General features: G+C 39.6%; 1 protein-coding gene across 3 annotated transcripts in view; it reads left to right on the forward strand.

The window, feature by feature from the left end:
- SPIN1 (spindlin 1) overlaps window positions 1-24,356 on the forward strand; it is a 78,228-nt gene that overhangs the window by 12,029 nt on the left and 41,843 nt on the right. For 2 of the 3 annotated variants that reach the window (XM_043927337.1, XM_043927338.1), the window contains one exon: window positions 17,973-18,187. The exons of the other annotated variant lie outside the window; for it this stretch is intronic. In XM_043927337.1, the coding sequence (XP_043783272.1) occupies window positions 18,136-18,187 (52 nt within the window). In that variant the 5' untranslated portion in view covers window positions 17,973-18,135. The remainder of the gene's footprint in view (window positions 1-17,972; window positions 18,188-24,356) is intronic. 3 annotated transcript variants of the gene reach the window in all.

Consider the following 24,356-nt stretch of genomic DNA (forward strand, 5'->3'; position numbering starts at 1 on the left):
TTTGTCTTGGCCAGTGAAGTGTGAGCTGAAGAGACTTGTCACACGGGCTTTAAGAGCAGTGGTGAGATTTGCCATATTCCCTTCCTGTTGCCAGTGCTCATGTTTACAGGTGGAGCGTCTTGCGGTTCAGGTCTTCATGTGTCTAGAGCAAATGGAGAGCTGAGGGTGGGGTGGGGAGGGCAAGAGTGGAGAAAAGAGGGGGAAGGCAGGAAGTGGGAATATCTTTGGTCTTAAGCAACTAAGATTTTGAGAGTTGTTTGTAATCATAGCATACTCATTAACCTAGTCTGCCAGATAAACTTTTTTTTTCTTATTTCCAAATACACCTTTATTTTTAAGGGCAGCTTTATGTTCACAGCAATACTGAGTAGAAAGTACAGAGTTCCCTGTGCCCCCTGATCACACACAAGCTCAGCCTCTTCTATTAGCAACATCCTGTACCAGATTGTACATTTGTAAGAGTGGATGAACCTATGTTGACATCATTGTCATCCAAGGTCACATAGGGTTCACTCTTCTTTTTAAAAAAATATTTGTTTATGGGGCTGTACGAGGTTTTAGTTGTGGCATGCAGGATCTTCCATTTTCAGTGATGCGTGCGTGATCTTTAGTTGTGTCATGGTAACTCTTAGTTGTGGCCTGTGGGATCTATTACTAGTTCCCTGACTAGGAACCAAACCTGGGCCGCGTGTGTTGGGAATATGGAGTCACTGGCCCACCAGGGTTCACTCTTTTATATAGTCTGTGAGCCTTTACATTTGTAATGTGTATCCACCATTATAGTTACATACAGAATAGTTTCTTTGGTCTAAGAATCTTCTGTATCCTATGTGCTTTTCTCTGGTTTCTGTTTTGATTCCTTTGTGGTCAGAATACTATATAATTAAAAGCTTATGACATTTTTTGGAGCTTGCTTTATGGCCTAACAGACAATCTGATCAGGTTCTTTTTTTTTTTTTTTTCCATATGATTGGGCTAAGTGGCTTTATTAGAGAAAGCCAAGATTACAGAGGACTTGAGAGTCAGCATTGGGGCCCTTCTTGCCCAGCGTGGGCACAGCACTGACAAAGTGCTGGTTCCGCTGCATAGGCTTCTTGGCCCAGTCTGTCTTCTTTTTCTCTTGTTCGGCCACCTTGGGAGTCTGACCCTTCCTTTCCCAGCAGGGGCCAGGAAACCATGGACCAAGGGTGAGGCTGGCTGCTTCCAGAGTGCTCAGAACCTCTAACCCACACTGGCCCAGGGTAGCCTCATCCTCTCGGGGTGTGCCTGCCAGGAGCAGGACTTGATCCTTTGGAGCAGTGCTCTCCAGCGAGACTACAGGAGCCTTGATCTCGGCGACTGTCTCCTGGCTGCTCACCTGGAGTGTGTAGCTCCTGCACGCTGACAAAGAGCTGCTTGTTGGTGACTAGATCGTGGACACTGCTGCTGCCACAAATACAGAGTAGAGAAAGAGGAAGGAGGAGTGAGGGCAAGCACGCCCTCTCTGCCTGCTGTGTGCCACGTCACTGCTCTGATCAGTGTTTGTAAATGACCTTTGTGTGCTTGGAAAGAATGTGCTTGTACATTTGTTGGATGAAGTGTTTTATATTTGTTAGTTCAGCTTTGCTAATTGTGTTAAATTCTTGTTGTCCTTTTTTCCCTTCGGTTTGCTGGTTGTATTGGTTACCAAGAGAAATGTATTGGTATGCTTATTTTGCATTTGTCTGTTTCTCCTTAATGATAATTTTTGCTTTATCTATTTTGTGGTTATGTTACTAGGTGCAGACAGGTTTAGCATTTTATATTTTCCTCACCATTGAGTCTTAAAATAATGTGTCCTTTAAGGCAAAAGTAGTATTAGAAGTAAAGTTCGATTAGCTTAATATTAATGTAACTGCGTTATCTTTTCTCTGATTAGTAGGTATAGTGTGTGCCTTTTAATTTTTTTAACTTGTTTTTGCAGTCTTTCTGCATACTTTCTATGGATTTTTTCTGTTGTCAGCATTACATAGCTGGGATTTAAAAAATCTCGTCTGACAGTATTTCATGTAACTGGAGTGTGTGGTCTATTGATATTTAACAAAATGACTGACATAGTTGGGTTTAAATATGTTCTTGTGTTTTCTGCTTTTTGTATCTGTTTTATGTGTCTTTTCCTCATTTCTTTGGTTGTCTTTTTTTTTTTTTTTTAACTCTGCTAACCTCAAGGTTACTTAAAACATGCATCTTTGACTTGTCAAAATCTAACATTTGGTTATTTTCCCCTCTTTGTGGGTGCCTAAACTCCTCTTATTTTCACTTAATGTAGCTCAGTTGGTGCTATTTTAACTCTGTATATTTTATCTTATACATTATTATTATTTTTAAAGCATGCTTACTTGACCATGTCAGATCTCGGTTGCGGCACATGGGTCTGCTGTAGCAGGTGGGCTCTTGGTATCTGCGTGTGGACTTTCCTCCCGTTGTGGCGTGCAGCCTCACTAGTTTCAGCGAGTGGTCTTTCTTGTCCCATGGCACGTGGGATCTTAGTTCAGTGACCAGGGATCAACACATGTCCCCTGCGTTGGAGGGCAAAGTCCTAACCGCTGGACCTCCAGGGAGTCCCCTGCTGCTGCTGCTAAGTCACGTCAGTCGTGTCCAACTCTGTGTGACCCCATAGATGGCAGCCCACCAGGCTCCAGTCCCTGGGATTCTCCAGGCAAGAACACTGGAGTGGGTTGCCATTTCCGTCTCCACTGCATGAAAGTGAAAAGTGAAAGTGAAGTTGCTCAGTCCTGTCCGACTCTTCGCGACCCCATGGACTGCAGCCTACCAGGCTCCTCCGTCCATGGGATTTTCCAGGCAAGAGTACTGGAGTGGGGTGCCACTGCCTTCTCTGAGGGAGTCCCCTCGTACTAGCCATTTAACTTCACCCTTTTCATTGCTCTTCATTCCTTGCTGTAGTTCCAGTCAGTCCAGTTCCAGTTTCATTTTCCTTCTGCCTGAAGAACACTCTGTTTCTCCCCTGTTGTATGACTCCTAATAGTGAATTCTGAGAGTTTGTGTTAGTCTAAAAATATCTGAAATTGATTTTTCCTTTTGAAGGATATTTTTTATGTGTAGAGTTTTAACTTGTCGGTTTTCTTCTAAGGTGTTGAAAGAAGTTACTGAATTACATATCCAGCTTTCATTTTTTTTCTTGAGTAAACTGTCAGTTTCGTATTTGCTCTCATGGATAGAATCTTTTTTATTTCATGCTTTTTATCTATTTGGTCTTTCGTTTTGAACAGTTTTTATGATTTTTTAATTTATATTTTGTGTGTTTATATTTTGTATTTTTTATATTTATATTTTGTATTTTATATATTTTTTAATTTATATTTTGTGTTTACAGGTCTTAATCTACGGTAATGCTTTTTATTATTTTGCTAAGTTTGCAGTCATTGTCTTTTTTTTTTTTTTTTTTAGTCATTGTCTTTTAATGTATTTCTGTTGCCCTGTCTCCCAACCCTCCACGCCATTAAAACACTTGTGAGAATTTCCTGGTGTTTTACCCTTTGCATGCTTCATTCTTGGTACTTCTTCTGATCTCCCTTTGTTCACTAATCTTTAACAAGACTAGCTTACTGATAATCTGTCCATTGAGTTTATCGTGTTTTTTCACTTCTGGAAAATCTGGTTCTGTGGTAGTTTTCTACCAGAGTTTTATATCTTATTTTTAATAACTTTGAATGTGATAGTTGCAGATGTTTTTTCATTTAGTTATTTATTCCTGTAGCCTTCTTCCCATAACCCCAACTTTAAAGGATAATTTTGTAACTGCAATAGCCAGCAGCCCGGTGGGTCTTGCTCTTTTTGGTTGTTGTTATTTGATGTTTCTGCTGGTTTTTATTTTGTCTCTTTGTGGGCTAACTTACATGGTTGCACATGTAGTAGATTATATTTTTTAAACTGTTTGAGATAATTTGGGCTCTGGGATGGTATTCCTGGAGAGGATCTATGCTTGCTCTGACAGACATATGAGGGATCAGGTGGCTTAGGAGCATCTCAGCTAAGTGTTAAGGTAGAAATGAGTTGCAGCTGGGTCTCTTACCGGTCCCTCAGACCCCTAGAGCAATCAGGATTCCATCTGACCAGGAGATGGATTTACTAGCCCCTCCTTCTTTAGGTGGTCCCTGGATTCTGGCCTTTGGCCCCTCACCTTGCACAGTTGTTAGCCTTTAGCTGCCCCAAACACTTGGCCGTTACCCTCAGGGATAAAAGTGGTTGCAAATTTGGGGTTTACCTTTCAAGGCCCTACCTCTGGAAGCATCATCTTCGAATTCTTTGAGACCTGCAAGCATGTGATTCGGGTATGTGTCTGTGTGTGTTCAAGTTTTGGTCGGTGGACATTTTCAGTCATACACAGTTCCTCATTATCTGCGGGGGATTGGTTCTAGTATCCCCTGAAGAAAGCCATGGATGCTCAAGTCTCTTCCATAAAATGACATAGTTTTTCCATGTAACCAATGCACATCCTCCCATATACTTTGTCATTTCTAAATTATTTACAGTACCTAATGCAACATAAGTACTGCATAACTGGTTGCAAATGCACCATAAATGCTGTGTAAGTGGTTACCAGTGCTATGGGGGAACTTTCTGGAATTTTTTTCCCCTTGAATATTTTTGATCTAAGGTAGGTTGAATCTGTGGATGTGGAACTTACAGATACAGAGGGTGAACGGTATAACAGTCAAGAAAATAGTGTAAAAGAATCCCCTTTGTCTGTGTGACACCACTCCAGTGATACCTTCTTAAGTTGGATAACTTCTTGGCTTCTGGTATGCACAAGATGTTCCAGGCTTTTCATGTATTTCTTCCTCCTTACCTGGAATTAACCATTCCTATAGGAAACCCTGGTTCCCAATAGTTTTTGTTAAGGTTGTTCTTTCAGATTTTATCTTATTCTAGCTTTCAGGTGAGTGGTCTAAATTACTAGTCCATCACCAGTGATGGTAGTCCATCATTACCAGGATTGTCTGTTCTTTATAGTGATTGCTGTGTGTATCCTTCTAAAGACACACCAAAGATTTGGAGTTGTTTTCTTGCCAGTGGTTTTAGGCAGGAATGGTTTTGTCATGGGTCTTTTGGCAGTCTGGCGAAACCTATGGATGTCTTCTCAGAATGTTTCTGAATACAGTAAGTTATACAAGGGAGCAAAGGAGAAATAAGTTATATTTAAATAGTTAACTAAAATATGAAAACTTTAGTAATAGTGCTTTTTTGTTAATATATTATGTGGCAGATAAGACCTACAGATAAACAATGTTTATATTTTAAGGTACTGCAATGGTAGTTCTTTTTTTTTTATTATTTTTTATTTTTTATTGGTTGGAGGCTAATTACTTCACAGCATTTCAGTGGGTTTTGTCATACATTGATATGAATCAGCCATAGATTTACATGTATTCCCCATCCCGATCCCCCCTCCCACCTCCCTCTCCACCCGATTCCTCTGGGTCTTCCCAGTGCACCAGGCCCGAGCACTTGTCTCATGCATCCCACCTGGGCTGGTGATCTGTTTCACCATAGATAATATACATGCTGTTCTTTCAAAATATCCCACCCTCACCTTCTCCCACAGAGTTCAAAAGTCTGTTCTGTATTTCTGTGTCTCTTTTTCTGCTTTGCATATAGGGTTATCGTTACCATCTTTCTAAATTCCATATATATGTGTTAGTATGCTGTAATGTTCTTTATCTTTCTGGCTTACTTCACTCTGTATAAGGGGCTCCAGTTTCATCCATCTCATTAGGACTGATTCAAATGAATTCTTTTTAATGGCTGAGTAATATTCCATGGTGTATATGTACCACAGCTTCCTTATCCATTCATCTGCTGATGGGCATCTAGGTTGCTTCCATGTCCTGGCTATTATAAACAGTGCCACGATGAACACTGGGGTGCACATGTCTCTTTCAGATCTGGTTTCCTCAGTGTGTATGCCCAGAAGTGGGATTGCTGGGTCATATGGCAGTTCTAGTTCCAGTTTTTTAAGGAATCTCCACACTGTTCTCCATAGCGGCTGTACTAGTTTGCATTCCCACCAACAGTGTAAGAGGGTTCCCTTTTCTCCACACCCTCTCCAGCATTTATTGCTTGTAGACTTTTGGATAGCAGCCATCCTGACTGGCGTGTAATGGTACCTCATTGTGGTTTTGATTGCAATGGTAGTTCTTGATGTTTATCAGAGAGTGAATTGAGGTGGTCTTTGACCTTTCACATTTATTGTTGGTTGTTCAGTCATTCAGTCGTGTCTGACTCTGCGACCCCATGGACTGTAGCATGTTGATCCATAAATAATTGATGATAGGGAATACAGGAGAGCATTATAGATCTGTGGATCAGTGCATATAATCCTAACACGCTCGCTACTCCGAGTAAGGCTAAACTTTACAGGCTGAAGCATTGTCGTCCATAAAACTGGCCTCACTGCAGACACCAGCAATAAACTTGGGGTCCACAAGCCATCCACATTTCTGACCACCTGGCTACAAATTCAGGGGTTCCCATAACCACCTCAGATTTGAGAATTTACTAGAAGAACTCATAGAACTCAGGAAAATGCTATCCTTATGATACAGTTTCATTATAGCAGAAAAAGATCCAAATCCATGACCATCCAAAAGAAGAAACATGCAGGACGAGGTCTGTAATAATCTGAGTGGGAATCATCCAGTTTTCTTTGGTGGAGTCAGGAGTATCACTGTCCTGCACATGGATATGTAACGATGTGTAGAGCTGGAGTATTGTTGACCAGGGAAGCTTGGCTGTCCAGAGTGTTTATTGGGGCTTTGTTGTGTAAGCGTGGCTGATTGAATCATTTACCGTAAGGTTGAGCTCAGTCTTCAGCTTCTCTCCTTGAGAACTGACTGCTGTCAGCGGACTCAGAATCCCAGTTCTGTAATCCCCTGGGTGATCTTCTTGGTGGGTCATCTGTTAGCACAGACTATCTAGGGGAGCATAACTCAAAAGCACTCCTGTTCCTAAGTACATTCCCAGGGTTTAGAAGGTACTTCCTAGGAACTGGGATGAAGGCCAGCCAAACTCTTTGTTTTACAACAGTCACCGATTCTGTTTTCATAGTTTGGTGACTAACACCCTGATGGCTCTGGTCATGTCTGTTCTGTGGCAGGCCATGTAACTTAATTTAGAGGTAGTAGATGAGCTTTAAAGCTATTTTGAGATCTGTAACACATGCAGTGGGGGTTGGAAAGATCTGTGATTTCTATTGTTTGAGAAAGTCAGGGATACTCATAATATTGTGGTTTCGTACACATGATGGAAGTAAAAGGAAAATGAAGATAGAATTTTTCCCTTGTCCAAGTTCATGGTACTTGTGAATTTTGCCCACGCTTAAGAGCTCCTATATTAGAACTTGGTGTTTAGATGTCTGGTGATTTAGACTGTTTAATGGTTTTGTTTATATTGATAGTTTGGGGCTCTGAAGGCCTTCCAAGTGAACTCTTGGTATATACTGTAGCCAAACACTGAGTAGTTAATGCTGTTGTGTTCAAATTGAGCCCTTCATTTTATGTATTTATTCTTTTTTTTTCTTTTTAATTTTGAGCCCTTCATTTTAATCTTAAAGTTATGGCCAAAGGGATATCAGCACCGGAGACCTAGAGTGCTGGTTTTACCTGCCATCCATTGAAACATTTGTGACTGGACTTTCTAGTAAATTCTTTTAGGTGCTTGGGAAGGTTCTAAGTTGTAAACCAGTGCTTTTTCTTTCCAGATTTATAAAATCTGAAACCACTGATTCTCACCATTTTATTGTGAAAAATTTCAAACATATAGAAAAGTTGAAACAGGCATTTGAACATCTGATATTTGCCATCCAGATTCAGGAGTTGCAAATATTTTGCTGCCTTTTCTTAATTTTTTAAAAAAATTCTCATTTTAGGAAATAAGCTACAGACTGTTGAGTACGTGTAGTAAATCTGTGCTGTTGCCACTAGTTCCAAACTTTGCTATTCTCCTCTCTCTGCTGTTCCCCACCCCACAAGCGTTTAAAATGAAATTTCTTCTACATTGAAAGGTTAAAACTATAGCTTAGTTATACCTGTATGTTCTCCATTGAGATTTCATTTGCTAACATTTTGCTCTACTAACATTTTTTGTTGAGCCATTTGAAAGTTGCAGTAAATTGCAGGCATCATAACACTTAAGATTTGGGTGCTTTTCTTTGTATCTACAATATCTTAATTAAAATTATTTCTTGTTTAATGTTTAGGTCCTATTCTGATTTTAGCCATATGTCATTTTTCATATAAATATTTGTGTTAACATAAATCCCCCCCCCCCCGCCCCACACACACACTCTGAACCTTCTATGATGACAACTTTAAGACCATTGTTGGCAGCCCAAACTTCAGCTTACACGTGATGTGTTTGGCCTTTAGTGTTCCTGTGTACTTTTGCATTGGTGTTGAGACTTCTTTGGAACATGGCACTTCTGCTTAAGCAGCTTTAGGAATTTATAAATAGCACTGTTTGGTGATAGCAGCTGGCAGCAAATATTTTGATATGTAACTTCTGCTTTGTGTTTATTACTTAATTTTACATCTGAAAATTTGAATCATTCATTTCTTAACCTTTTTGGAGACAGCAGCACTGTGTCACTGATTTTTTTTGTGGTGTCCTTTTTCTTTATGGGCACAATCTATGTTTTTAATTTTTGTTTGGTTGGGGGGGGGCACACGCCTTGTGGCATGTGGGATGTTAGTTCACCTACCAGAGATTGAACTCGTGCCCCCTGCAGTGGAAGTGCAGAATTTTAACCACTGGACCACCAGGGAAGTCCCTGTGTTTATTTTTAAAATAAGAACTATATCTCAGTAGTACTTCTTGCAGCCTCCTTGCGAGCTGTTTTAATTTCAGCGCCGTAGGTTTTTAATTTCCAAAATGGGACAGCTCTAGTGTGTGCCTCATGGTGGCGGTGTAGAGTCTGAGTCGTTACATGTATACAGTGTGTGAGACACAGCATGTGCTTGGGGCAAACAACCTTTGAGATGGTTATAGAATTTTGAGTTTCAAAACTAAATTCATGACATTTTAAAAGTTATCTAGCAAAATTGCATACCTGGATAGCTAGCTATATTTAATACAGATGGATTTAGCAAAGGGAAATCCAAGATCATTTTTTCTCCAAATTTTATTATGAAAAATTTTATTTTTTAAAAAATTTAAATTGAAGTAGGAATTTGGAGAATAACATTAATATGTTCTTTGTTTAGATTGAGAAATTAATATTTTGTCATTTTCACTTGATTGACTGTTGTATGTGTTGCTTTCTTCCCCTGAACTGTTTGAAATTCACTTGGAGACATTATGTCATCCTACCTGTAGAAATTTGTGTATCCTAAAAATAAGTGTATTCTTACGCATAACTATAATGTCATTGTGCTTTTAAAGTTTAATGGTAATGTCATAATGTGTTATCTATTATATAGTTCCTATTTAGATTTCCCCGTTTGTCTTCAGTGTCTTCTACAGCTTTTCCCTCCAAACCATTCGTTTAGGATTTACTTGTCTGCTTTTAGTCTCTTAATCTAGATCAGTGTCTACCTTTTTTTCTTATGACATTGCACCTGTATAGAATATGACCCGTTTGTCTTGTAGAAGCTTCTTACCTGCTCTTGTGTGTGGTGTGCTTTGCATTACATCATGTCTGGAAGACTCCAGAGCGTGGTTGGCTCATAATTAGTGCTGTTGGATGGTTTGGTCCCTCCAGTGTCAAGCACCGTTGGTAATCAGTGGGTCATTTGGGGGTGATTCTTTGGTACTATGCAACATTATTCTCTGGAAGCTTTTCGCCTCATGGGGTTAGCAGTCTGCTGGGCTTAATCCTAAATAGAGGGCTATCTTTTTTATGGCCATCAAATTAAGCTTCACTTTTTCTGTGATATTTGAAAAAAAATTGTGATTCCTGATATCTTAGAAATGAGATTTTGCTGTATCATTTCTAAGATAAAATCAGGCAGTTCGGAATAGTAATTGCAACTGAAAAATGGGGAAGGACTTTTGTGTTCTTAGAAAAGCTCCTGTATCCTTTCCTGCTGCAACTCTTCAATCTGTGTGTTATACTTTCTGTGAAAGTATTATAACAAGATTAACCTGAAAATTTTAATGCAGTGATAAGCAATAGAAAATCATACAAAGACAATCTTATATCTGCTAGTGACAAGGGTGCCTTTAGATCATCAGTAAGCCAAATTTTTTATGTTATAGAACCAAGTTGATTTATTAAGTTAGGGAACATTGATACTTGTGTGGGTTAAAATATTCTTCAGTCTTTGAAGTAGCTTTGTAAAGAATGTCAGAAAAGGAACAGAATCGTGAGATGTCTTTAAAATTGGAAAATACTACATCCTTTGTTAGGTGCCGATGAGAATATGTTAGTGGTAAGGGAAATTGATACAGAAGATGGGATTTGCAAAACGTATGAAAGGGTTGAATTGAAACAGTTCATCTGTTACTATAGTAGGAAAAGGTACCAGTCAACTAATAAATTTGGTAGTGGGAAAATGAGTAGTTCTTTTTTGTTTGCTCCCATCTGACTAGCAAAAAGGAAGCTTACCTGTTGAGGGTGGGCATGGAATTGTCAAAAGCCCACTTGAGATGTAAGATTCTAAGTTTGAAGTTTTTCAGCCATGCTTCATGGCTCAGATTGTGGCTGTAGTAAGCAAGAAGTTGGTTTTGGCAGAAAGTGCTAGAGACAAGCAAGGGACTCACAATGTAGTTGACCATCTGTGGAATCTAAGCTGAGTAATGCGGGCGGTTAGTACCCAAGGAGATAAAAATCAAGCCGTAGTTTGGAGGTAGTGGTTGCATAAAGTAATGGTTGGGAGTAGGATGGCTGGTGTAAGAAAAGTGGAGTGACTAGAGGTTGTTTTGAGTGTGAGTTGCTTAAAGATTCCACAGGTATATTGGATTGATTGGTAATGAGAAGGTTGAGGTTGTGACTGTGAAGACAGTTGGCTAGATTTGGGTAGATTGAAGTAAAGATGTTTTAGAACCAAGGGGGCATGTTGTTCAAAGGATCTTTTGTTGCCAAAAATGTAATGGAAAACAAGCAAACCAGGAACCAAATTTTCAAAAATGTGTGCCGATGACTAGAGGGTTAATAGGTAGATAGAGGTCTGCAGCAAAAAGTTCCGTCTAGTCGCTGTTTTGTCTCCGACTCTTTGCGACCCCATGGACTGCAGCACACTAGGCTTCCCTGTCCATCGCTAACCCCTGGAACTTGTTCAGACTCATATACATCGAGATGGTGATGCCATCCAACCATCTCATTCTCTGTTGTCCCCTTCTCCTGCCTTCAATCTTTCCCAGCATCAGCGTCTTTTCTAATGAGTGGACCCTTGGCATCAGGTGGCAAAGTATTGGAGTTTTCAGCTTCAGCATCAGTCCTTCCAGTGAATATTCAGGACTGATTTCCTTTAGGATTGACTGGTTTGATCTCCTTGCAGTCCACAGGACTCTGAAGGGCCTTCTCCAGCACCGCAGTTCAAAAGCATCAGTTCTTTTGAAGAAAAAGGGAAGCCTGTTGCATTAGGGTGTGGGGGGAGGAGAGATCCTGTGAGTAAAGACAGTGGGGAACACAAACAGCCACTTTGGAGGGAGCTACTGGATGGAGGGGACTGCCTTTCAGAAGGCAGTGGAGAGGTTTGGATAGTTAGAGGATAAGGGCTGTAGGGTTCCAGTAGGGAAAGCTACAGCAGCATGAGAAGAGTTGAATGTGGAAGCTGAGATTTCTGATATGAAAGGTAGAGCTGTGCGAGGCTTGCACGGCTGTTGGGTGGACTCTTGGGAAAGGTGGATGTCGGTCTTTGTTGTCATGACACCTAGACTGATTTCCTCAGCTCAATGTGGGAGAGCCCTTAGGAACAGCTTGGGAACCTTGCGTGGGGGAAAAGTCAGCTTTACAGAAGGTGCTGCTGCTTCTACAGAGACCAACCAATTCTGACTCCATGTTGGACCTGTTTCTTCAACTTGCTGTTTGTTGCTGTTATTGTGATCTTACTTAATCAGTTCAGTTCAGTCTTCAGTTCAGTTCTGTCGCTCAGTTGTGTCCGACTCTTTGCAACCCTATGGACTACAGCACACCAGGCCTCCCTGTTCATCACCAACTCCCGGAGTCTACTCAGACTCATGTCCCATTGAGTCAGTGATGCCATCCAAGCATCTCATCCTCTGTAGTCCCCTTCTCCTCCTGCCTTCAGTCTTTCTCAGCATCAGGGTCTTTTCAAATGAGGCAGCTCTTTGCATCAGGTGGCCAAAGTATTAGAGTTTCAGCTTCAACATCAGTCCTTCCAATGAACACCCAGGACTGATCTCCAAGGATGGACTGGTTGGATCTCATTGCAGTCCAAGGGACTCTCAAGACATCATCTCCAACACCACATTTCAAGAGCATCAATTCTTTGGTGCTCAGCTTTCTTTTCTAGTCCAACTCTCACATCAATACATGACTACTGGGAAAACCATAGTTTTGACTAGACGGACCATTGTTGGCAAAGCAATGTCTCTGCCATTTAACATGCTGTCTAGGTTGGTTATAACTTATCTTCCAAGGAGCAAGCATCTTTTAATTTCATGGATGCAGTCATCATCTGCAGTGATTTTGGAGCCCCCCAAAATAAAGGCTTTCACTGTTTCCATTGTTTCCCCATCTATTTGCCATGAAGCGATGGGACCGGATCTTTGTTTTCTGAATGTTGAGCTTTAAGCCAACTTTCTCACTCCACTGTTTCACTTTCATCAAGAGGCTCTTTAGTTCTTCTTCACTTTCTGCCATAAGGGTGGTGTCATCTGCATATCTGAGGTTATTGATATTTCTCCCAGCAATCTTGATTCCAGCTTGTGCTTCATCCAGCCCAGATGAAGTCTGGATGAACTCTTTTCATGATGTACTCTGCATATAAGTTAATTAAGCTGGGTGACAAAATACAGCCTTGATGTACTCCTTTCCTGATTTGGAACCAGTCTGTTGTTCCATGTCCAGTTCTAACCATTGCTGCTTGGCCTGCATACAGATTTCTCAGGAGACAGGTCAGGTGGTTTGGTATTCCCATCTCTTGAAGAATTTTCCAGTTTGTTGTGATCCATACAGTCAAAGGCTTTGGCATAGTCAATTAGGCAGAAATAGATGTTTTTCTGGAACTCTCTTGCTCTTTCGATGACCCAACGGATGTTGGCAGTTTGATCTCTGGTTCCTCTGCCTTTTCTAAATCCAACTTGAACATCTGGAAGTTCACGGTTCACGTACTATTGAAGCCTGACTTGGAGAATTTTGAGCATTACTTTGCTACTGTGTGAGATGAGTGCAATTGTGCGGTAGTTTGAGCATTCTTTGGCATTGCCTTTCTTTGGGATTGGAATGAAACCTGACCTTTCCCAGTCCTGTGACCACTGCTGAGTTTTCCAAATTTGCTAGTATATTGAGTGCAGTACTTTCACAGCATCATCTTTTAGGATTTAAAATAGCTCAACTGAAGTTCCTTCACCTCCACTAGCTTTGTTCATAGTGATGCTTACTAAGGCCCACTTGACTTCATTTTCCAGGATGTATGGCTCTAGGTGAGTGAGTGATCACACCATAGTGATTATCTTGGTCATGAAGATCTTTTTTGTACAGTTCTTCTGTATATTCTTGCTACCTCTTCTTAATATCTTCTGCTTCTGTTAGGTCCATGCCATTTCTGTCCTTTATTGAGTCCATCTTTGCATGAAATGTTCCCTTGGTATCTCTAATATTCTTGAAGAGATCTCTAGTCTTTCCCATTCTATTGTTTTCCTCTATTTCTTTGCACTGATCACTGCTGAAGGCTTTCTTATCTCTCCTTGCTGTTCTTTGGAACTCTGCATTCAAATGGGTATATCTTTCCTTTTCTCCTTTGCTTTTGGCTTCTCTTCTCTTCACAGCTATTTGTAAGGCCTTCTCAGACAACCATTTTGCCTTTCAAATCTTATTTAATGGCCTGCCTCAAAGGACCCTGCCTCTCTGCCTTTGTTCAGTCGCCAAGTACTCTTCGTGACCCCACGGACTGCAGCACACCAGGCTTCCCTGTTTCTCATCATCTCCCAGAGTTTGCCAAAGTTCATGCCCATTGAATCGGTGATGCCGTCCAGCCATCTTATCCTTTGTTTCCCTCTTCTCCTCCTTCCTTCAATCTTTCCCAGCGTGAGGGTCTTTGCCAATGAGTTAGCTGTTTGCATTGTGTGTGCGTGTGCAAAGTCGCTTCATTTGTGTCCAACTCTGTGACCCCATGGACTGTAGCCTGCCAGGCTCCTCTGTCCATGGGTTCTCCAGCAAGAATACTGGAGTGGGTTGCCATGCCCTCCTCCAGGGGATCATCCCAACCCAGTGATTGAACCCATGTCACCTGTAGTCCTTGTATTGCAGGCAGAATCTTTATCACCGAGCCACCCGGGAAGAAGCCCAGCTCTTCACATTAGGTGGCCAAAGTATTGGAGCTTCAGCTTCATTCCTTCCAAGGAGTATTCAGAGTTGATTTTTTTTAAGACTGACTGGTTTGATCTTGCTTTCCAAGATACTCTCAAGGGTCTCCTTCAGCATCACATTTCAAAAGCATCAGTTCTTCCTTGCTCTGCTTCTTCAATGTCCAGCTCTAACATCCATACATGACTACTGGAAAGACCATAGCCTTGATTATATAGACCTCTGTTGGCAAAATGAAGTCCTTGCTTAAGTTTGTCATAGCTTTCCTGCTTAGAAGCAGTGGTCTTCTAATTTCATGGCTGCAGTCACCATCTGTGATTTTAGAGCTGAAGAAGAAGAAATCTGTCCCTGTTTACACCTTTTCCGCTTCTATTTGCCATGAAGTGATGGGACCGAATGCATGATCTTAGTTCTTTTAATACTGAGTTTTAAGCTGACTTTTTTACTCTCCTGCCTTCACCCTCATCAAGAATCTCTTTAGTTTCTCTTCACTTTCTCTCATTAGAGTGGGATCGTCTGCATATCTGAAGTTTTGATATTTCTCCTGGCAATCTTCTAGTGTTTGAGTCATCCAGCCCAGCATTTCTCATCATGTGCTTTGCGTATAAGTTAAATAAACAGAGTGACAATAACAGCCTTGTACTCCTTTCTCAATCCTGAACCAGTCAGTTGTTCCATACAGGGTTCTAACTGTTGCTTCTTGACCTGCATACAGATTTCTCGGGAGACAGGTAATAGTCTGGTATTCCCATCTCTTAAGAGTTTTCCGCAGATTGTTGTGATCTACACAGTCAAAGGCTTTAGTGTAGTCAGTGAAACAGAGGCAGATTTTTTTGGAATTCCCTTGCTTTCTCTATGATCCAGCAAATGTTGGCAATTTGATCTCTGGTTCCTCTTCTTTTTCTAAACCCAGGTTGAACATCTGGAAGTTCTTGGGTTCACATAATGCTGAAGCTTAGCTTGGAGGATTTGAACATAACCTTGCTAGAATGGGAGATGAGTGCAATTGTCTAGTTTAACCATTCTTTAGAACTGCCCTTCTTGGTAATTTGGGTGGGGATTGACCTTTTCCAGTCCTGTGGCCACTGCTGGGTTTTCCAGATTTGCTGACATATTGAGTGCAGCACTTCACTAGCATCATCTTTTAGGATTTTAAATAGCTCTGCTGGAATTCCATCATTTCCACAAACTGTATTGTTTGCCTGTTAAACTAAAATGCCTTGTTCATCTCATAGATAATCTGACCCTGCCCACCTGTGAATGGCTGCAAAAAAAAGATTTACACATTCTTTCCAGAGGCTGGCTCTTCCTGGAGATATTTGCAAGACTGAAAACTCTTTTTACTTTACTTCCTCACTGCCTCCCTCTCTATTCTGCCTTTTGACTATGGATCCTCATTGCTTCTTTCTTGGGTTGTATAAAAGAACCTGGCATCCAGACCCAGACAGGATGGTTATTTTGAGACGTTAGTCTGCCATCTCCTTGGTCAGCCAGCTTGCCTCTACACCTTGTATCTTGGCTTCATTGCCCTGTTGTGCGGCAAGCAGGATGAGCATGGGCTTGGTAATACTGCTTCCATTTTTTTTTTCATTACAAGCATACCTCATTTTATTGAAGGCTTGTGGCAACCTGGCATTGGCAGATGATAGCTTTTTTAGCAATAGAATCTTTTAAAATCAAGATATGTGCATAGTTTTCTTTCTTTCTTTTTTTTTATGTACGTAGTTTTCTTCGGGTATAATGCTACTGCATACTTACTAGACAGCAGTATAATGTGAACGTAACTTTTATATGCATTGGAAACCAAAAAATTCATGTGACTCACTTTATTGTGTCGACTTAAAAACAACATGAGAGCTGTGAGTTAAGTTTTATTTGGGACAAAATGAGGACTGCAGCCAGGGAGACAGCACCTCCTATAGCTCTGAGAGACTGCTCCAAAGAGGTAGTGAGGGAAAGGGAATATAAAGATTGTGGTGAAGGGGGAGTTCACCGTGCAATCAAGCTCTTAACCTAGTAAGAGGTTTTCTGCTAGTCATGAGGAGCTGAAGTCTTCATGAAGGGATTTAGTGCTTTTCTAGATATGAGGAGATGCAAAGATTGGGGTCATGAAATCAGTTCGTGAACATATCCAACTATCTAAAGACCCGTTCCACCAGATTCTGTGGCGCACAGAGAGCCTTATTCTCGACACTGAGCTCCCTCGGGGTGTTGAAGGTCAACAGCTGCAGCCGCAGCGTTCGGTCTGCACAGAGGCAGATGGCAAACGCCCTTGGCAAGCACCAGTTTATAGTTGACAATTGACAATAATTGCTTTATTGTGGTGGTCTGGAACTGAACCCGCCATATCTCTGAGGGATGCCCTATAACTTACTGCCACTTGAGATAGTATCGCCTTTGCTTGCTTACTTTTGTAGTGTCTCTCCCCTCCTACCTTAGCTTCAAACAATAGTCGTTCTGAATATTCATCGAATAAAGTCCATTTGATTTTAAATTTCCCTTGAGGTTTTTATAAAGTCTTATTTATGTAGTTAAGGTTTTTTTCACCAGTAAAAATAATTCCTTTTTCCCTTGTTATTTAGAGACTTTTTAAATTATTTTAACTATTTTGTTACATGTTAGTCTCTAGAAAATGCATCCCCTTTAGTTTTTAAACCTGTGAACACATGGCTGTACGTTGTAGATATGGTAACTAATACATGAGAACTGAATGTAGTCAGGTGGTTCAGTTTGTGAACTGAAATTTGTGGTAGATATTTTTGTGGTTTATGAGAATATGTTTTCATAGATGTTTTACTACATGGACTGTAAACTGGACCCAAATTTGGTTTAAAGGATAAATCATTTTTATAAGATGATTTAACTTTATGCATGGGAATGAATGTAAATTTCTTTAAGGGTCCTCCAGAATTACTGGATCTTTCCCTCTGGTTTCTGGAATCTTGGGAGCAGAAAGGGAACTGCTAAGTCTTATTGACTGTAATCCCTTATCTTACCCAAGTCTTCTGGTTTACCGACCTTCCACCTAGAGTGGCTCAGGCTTGAAGTGCTTTCCAGTGTTGAGTCATCCTCCAGCAGTTGTTCCACCGCGTACCTGCTGCACCTGTTTCTCTCTCCTGTGTCTTGCTGGGTCTTTTTGTGTCCTGTCAAGAAGATGGGCTATGCCAGTCTAAATCTTTGTTGACTCACCAGTGTCTACCCTTTTCTGACTTCTGCCAGCAAAATGGATTGGGATACAGCGTGGGAAGCCCAAGGCTGTATTATGTTCAATTGACTGCCAAGGAACTGCCCTTTTCTTTGTTGAAGGGTCTAGTACTTCCTTTTCTCTTGTTTCTCTGTGCAGTCCTTGGCATTGAAAACTGAGGAATTAAAGTTAATTGCTTCTGGGCAAAGTGCGTTTTCACTGATGTTACATTTAAAATAATGTCACGTTTGATGGCTTACTTGGAGAAGTTTGCTCTTGTGTGATGCTCTAGTAATGAACTGTTATTTCACTGTTTTACAGAGTACTTAAGATTTCACGTATTTTTGCTGAACTTGTTTAAAAAAAAAAAGCGCTTGGGATGATGGATTAACAAGAACATTGAAATTCTGAAAAGTTTCAAATTGGAGCATATTGAATTTTCACCCTAGTCCAGCAGCTGTGCTGCTCACTTAAATACAGATGAATGAAGACCCCATTCGGAAAGACACCTGGCCAGCGGTCCAGAGCTGATGCAGGTAGGCAGTGCAGTTCTACACTTACTTTAGTACAATAAATTTGAAACAGTTGTAAAAATGGGGAGTGCTCTCATGTAATTCCCAGTGGTTTGCTATTCTTAAAGCTTTGTGATTTCTAGTATTTTATACATGTGAAAAACACAGGTTTAGGTTTTTGAAACATAGGGATCATATTTATTTTTTCTGTGGTCTTTTGCAGTGAGTTATGGATGTCCAGTAAATTTAGCAAGTGAATTGTAAACACATAAGAGGTTTATAGTAAGTAAAAGTTTTATCATTGGTTTTTGAAAGAAGTGAAAGTGAGATGACTAGATGAGTTATTAGATTTAGTGAGGTTTAGAGTATTTAATAGGAAAAAAGGTAAACTTAGTTTTTTGTATAATTACTTGAAAGAACTTTACTGGAATGTACTGTATGGAAATGAATATTTAATAGAAATTCTTATTTTTGTGGCATACAGCTGATACTAGAAGTTTAGATTTTGCATGGTTTTTGTCTACCCTAGAAAACTAAAAGGTAAAAATCTTATAGGCTACAAAATAAAATAGGTAAGTAATATATTCTTTTGTTGTTGTTTAGTCACTAAGTTGTGTCTGATTCCTTTTCAACCCCATGGACTGTAGCCCCCCAGGCTTCTCTGTCCATGGGATTTCCCAGGCAAGAATACTGGAGTGGGTTGCCATTTTTTTTCTCTAGGGATCTTCACTGAGTCATCAGGGAAGCCCAGTATTCTCTTTTGGACTTAGATTTTTCTCCATTCCAGAAATACATTTGAATATTGAAAACGTCTGTCAAATACAAGTGAATCTGAGAATTCAGCTAGCAGAATTACTATTAATCTTACAAATAGTTGCTGTGTGGTTTAGAATTTATTTATTCACTATGGTGTTTGTAATTCCTTTGTAGAGGAGCCACAGGGATTAAGATTTTAAATTCCTTTTGTCTCTTTGATTTTAGTTCCTCTTGTACACATTGATTCAACTGTTACATTTGTCCGTAAGATTAACTTGCAGTCCTGGTGGCAGACTGGAGTGTAAGTCAGCTGAGAGTTTACTATTCTGATGCCAACTCTCATCAGTTCTATCCTGCTCTTTATTTCGTTACTTCTTAAAACTTTTTAGATAATTTATTTATTTTTGTTTACACTAGGTCTCTGTTGCTGCGTTCAGTTTCTCTAGTTTCTACTAGCAGGGGCTGCTCTTTGCGGTGCATTGCCGTGACTTCTTGATGCAGAGCACAAGCTCTAGACACACTGGCTTCAGTAGTTGCCGCATGCTGGCTCTTGAGCACAGGTTCAGTTGCCACATGCGGGCTCTAGAGCACAGGTTCAAGTTGCACACAGGCTTAAATTGCTCTGCAACATGTGGAATCTTCTCAGACCAGGGGTCAAGCTTGTGTCCCCTGCATTGGCAGGCGGATTCTTAATCACTGCACCACCAGGGAAGTCCTGTCCTGCTCTTTTACTAGCTGTGTAAACATTTGTACATTTTGTATCTTCTTAAGCCTTGTTTTTCCTCATCTAAACAATAGTTTAGTGTGTATCTGTTATGTGTCTGTTATGTATCTACTGGAGTTATTATGAAGAAATAAATGTGTTTTTGTGTGTTAGGTAGGTGTTACATGCCTACCACATTGTAGCTGCAATGTTTTAAAAAAACAGTTTTGTTGATCATACTATTTTAACAAAATGTTTATTTCATCTCATTTGTTGCAAAAATTGCCGTCAGCAAAGGTTTTTGTTGATCAGTGAACCCCCCATGTTTCTGTAGCTTGAAATAGTAATTGTACCCCAAGTTTTTTTATGCACACCATTCTGAATTCATCACTCCTGTTTTCTTCATTGATTTAAAGTCATATTCTTAGTTAGAAGAGAGAATTGATTAAAGGGATGTGTAGTATGGTATAAGTAGTTGAAGGAGCTAAACCAGGAGATGTTACTGCTAAGGGAGAGATTGTCTAATCCTAGCCAGTACTTTGATCTTATATTTTCTTATCCTTTGATAATTTCTTAGAGCACATGGCGTAGCACTAAAGACAGAGTAGATACTCTGTAAATTCCAGTTGGCCTGTTGTTTAATATTTTAACGTGTAAGACCCTGGGGTCATTTATTTTTCACTGTTATGTATTATACTCTTAGATTACTGATCCCTTGATCAGTATTATTTATAAAATTATCTTAATCATTTTTCCTGTTAACGTAAATGGAGGCTCTGTTACTTTTAAATCCTTATACCAGTAACAAATGTGCCCATTAAGAAATAAAATTCACCTAGAAAGGGGGTTTCTTATTTTCATGCATCAAGAAACCTAGATAGACATTCCAGAGTTGCTCTGGTGGCTCAGATATGCCCTTAGTCTGGTACCATCTTGAAACTGAAGCGGGGAGCCTTCAGTGTGTAGGGCTCCTAGGGTATTTCTCTTCCACTGTGGGCCATTGGATATCTGGACTTATTACTTAAGGCTCCCAGAGCAGGTCCCTGAAGAGAAGCAGGCACAGATGCATGGTGTTTTCTGTTGGGAGTCTTGAAAGTTATATGGGTTCACTTTTGTTGCATTCTGTTCATTGATGTAGTCTCAAAGGTCTGCTCAGGTTCAAGGGAGTGGGCATGTACTCCACTCTGTGGGAGAAGTGTCAGAGAATTGTGGTCATGTTTTAAAACCACCACAGTGGGCAAATCCTAATACCTGACAGTGTTTGTCATTAGGGCATGTGTGATCAATAAAAATTTGAAAATTGAATATTTGCATTATCTCTATATACATAGTTCACTATAATAGCGATTTCTATTTTTTAAATAATTTAGATTTATTTATATAATTATGTTGGAATTTAATTGGTTCTAAAGTGGTAGTTTATATATACCTACTGATGTTGAACTGCAAGTCCTTTTACCTGATAAAACTTTTTTTCATGTTTTCCTCCCATAGAGTTAGCCTCCATTTTTACCTAGTTTATGAAATATAAATTTTCTCCCTTTATGACATATTTTAATCATACTGATAAGTACAGGGAATGGTAATAATAATGGATGTGCCTAATACTCAGATTAACAACTATTTTTACTGTATTCAGATGTTTTTAAAACCTCGATTTTTATATTTATCAATCAATAGAAATTCATGAGTGAAGTGTCAAATAGTGCCAAAGACTTTCATCAAAAAGTAGGCATTCTCTTTATTTTGATTTTTTGCCTGCAGTATTTGTAAATAATGAGTATACAAATTTCTCTTTATTAGATATTGAAATCTGTTGAGGATTCTTTTTCACATAACATCTTTTTCTCTCATTAGCCTTTTTGTTTTTTAAAAAAAATGAGGTCTATTTAATTTTTTAATTGAAATAATAGCTGATTTGCAATGTTGAGTTAGTTTCAGGTATACAGTGAAGTGACTCAGTTGAATATGTGCTGCTGCTGCTGCGAAGTTGCTTGTCGTGTCCGACTCTTTGCAGCTCTATAGACTGTAGCCCACCAGGTTCCTCTGTCCGTGGGATTTTCCAGGCAAGAGTACTGGAGCGGGTTGCCATTTTCTTCTCTAAGGGATTTTCCTGACCCAGAGATTGAACCTGTGTCTCTGATGTCTCCTGCATTGGCAGGCAGGTTCTTTACCACTAGCGCCACCTGCATATACATATCTGTTTTTCAGATTCTTTTCCATGATAGGTTATTACAAGATATTGTGTATTGTTTTCTCCGCTGTATGGTCAGTCCTTGTTTACCTGTTCTATATGTGATGGTGTGTTTATGTTAATCAGAAACTCCTAATCTGTCCCCTCCCCTGATTATATCTCCTTTGGTAACCATAAGTTTGTCTTCTATGTCTGTGAGTCTGTTTCCGTTTTGTAAATAAGTTCATTTGTATTATTTTTTAAATTTCGCATGTAGGTGATAGCATGTGATATTTTTCCTTGACTTCAGTTAATATGATAATCTTTTAGGTCTATACATGTAGCTGCAATGCCATTATTTCATCTATTTTTATGGCTGAGTAATAGTCTATTGTATATGTGTACACATCTTTATCCATTAATCTGTTGACGGTTACTTCTAGGTCTTGGCTGTTGTAATTGGTGCTGTTATGATCATTGAGATGCATGGATTGCAGTATCACATGGTAGCTCTGTTTTTAGTTTTTTTAAGGTACTGTTCTCCATAATAACCATACCAATTTACGTTCTCCAACCGTGTAGAAGAGTACCACACTCTGTAGCATTTATTGTTTGTTGACTTTTTAAAGACAGCCATTCTGACTGGTGTCTATCAGTCAGATATCTCATTGTTTGTACTTTTGATTTGCATTTCTTTAATAATTAGCAGTGTTGAGCTTATTTTCATATGCCTTTTAGCCATCTTTATGTCATCTTTGGAGAAATGTTTGTTTAGATCTTCTGTCCTTTTTTGATTGGGCTGTTTTTGATACTAAGCTGTATGAAGTTTGTATATTTTGAAAATTAATCCCTGTTGGTAGCATCATTTGCAGATATTTTCTCCCAGTCTGTAGATTGACTTTTTGCTTTGTTATGGTTTTCTTTGCTGTACAAAAACTTTTTAAGTTTAATTAGATCCCATTTGTAAAATTTTTGCTTTTATTTCCATTACCGTAAGAGACAGAGCCACCTGCCCCCCCCCCCCCCCCCCCGCCTGCTTCCCCCACCTCCCCAAATATTGCTTCGATTTATGTCAGAGTGTTCTGTTTTCCTCTAGGATTTTTATAGTACCCAGTCTTACATTTAGGTCTAATTCCTTTTGAGTTTATTTTTGTATATGGTGTTAAGGGAATGTTCTAATTTCATCCTCTTACATGTAGCTGTCCAGTTTTCCCAGCACTACTAACTGAAGAGACTGTCTTTTCTCTATTGTTTGTTCTTGCCTCCTCACAAACCCTCAGCTGTATATTCTTGCCACTCACAAACTCAAAAGTGTGTGAGTTTATTTCTAGGCTTTCTTTCCTGTCCATTGATCTCTGTGTCTGTTTTTGTGCCAGTATCATATTGTTTGATTACTGGATCTTTGTAGTATAATCTGAAGTTAGGGAGCATGATTCCTCAGGTGTGTTCTTCTTTCTCAAGATTGTTCTGGCTATTTGGATTCTTTTGTGCTTCCATACAAATAAAATTTTTTGTTCTAGTTCTATGAAAAATACCATTGGTAATTTGAAAGGATTGCTTTGGGTTAGTGTGGCCATTTTAACATTATTGGTTCTTCCATTCCAAGAACACAGTATATCTTCAATTTCCTTTCATCAGTGTTTTATAGTTTTTGAAGTACTGGTATTTTCCTTCTTTAGGCTTTATTTCTAGATAAATTCTCTTTTTAATGTCTTATTATTTTTTTATATTTATTTATTTATTTGGCTCCTGTTAATGGATCACAGCCTTGTCGTGGTGAAGAGGCTTGTGTAACTAGAGATCTCTTCAAGAAAACTGGAGATATCAAGGGAATATTTCATGTAAGGAGGGGCATGATAAAGGACAGAAATGGTAAGGACCTATCAGAACCAGATTAAGAAGGGTGGCAAGAATACACAGAAGAACTACACAGAGAAGGTCTTAATGACTTGAATAACGACGATTTTGTGGTCACTCACCTAGAGTCGGAAATCCTGGAGTGTGAAGTCAAGTGGGCCTTAGCATTTACTACCAACAAAGCTAGTGGAGAGGTGGTAGAATTCCAGCTGAGCTATTTACAATCCTAGAAGATGATGCTGTTAAAGTGCTGCACTTAATACATCAGCAAATTTGAAAAACTCAGCAATGGTCACAGTACTGGAAAAGGTCAGTTTTCATTCCAATTTCAAAGAAAGGCAATGCCAAAGAGTGTTCAAATTAATGTAGAATTGTACTCATTTCACTTGCTAGCAAGGTTATGCCCCAAATCCTTCAAGTGAGACTTTAGGAGTTTGTGAACCAAGAACTTATGGATGTACAGACTGGTTTAAAAAAAGGCAGAGGAACTAGAGATCAGATTGCCAACATTTGTTGGATCATAGAGAAAACCAGGGAATTCCAGAAAATCGTTTACTTCTGCTTCAATGACTATGCTAAAGCCTTTGACTTTGTGGATCACAACAAACTGTGGAAAATTCTTAAAGAGATAAGAATACCAGACCACCTTACTTGTCTCCTGAGAAACGTGTATGCAGGTCAAGAAGCAACAATTAGAGTGGGAC

This window comes from Cervus elaphus, chromosome 16 (assembly GCF_910594005.1).
Source record: "Cervus elaphus chromosome 16, mCerEla1.1, whole genome shotgun sequence".
Taxonomy (NCBI): Eukaryota; Metazoa; Chordata; class Mammalia; order Artiodactyla; family Cervidae; genus Cervus; species Cervus elaphus.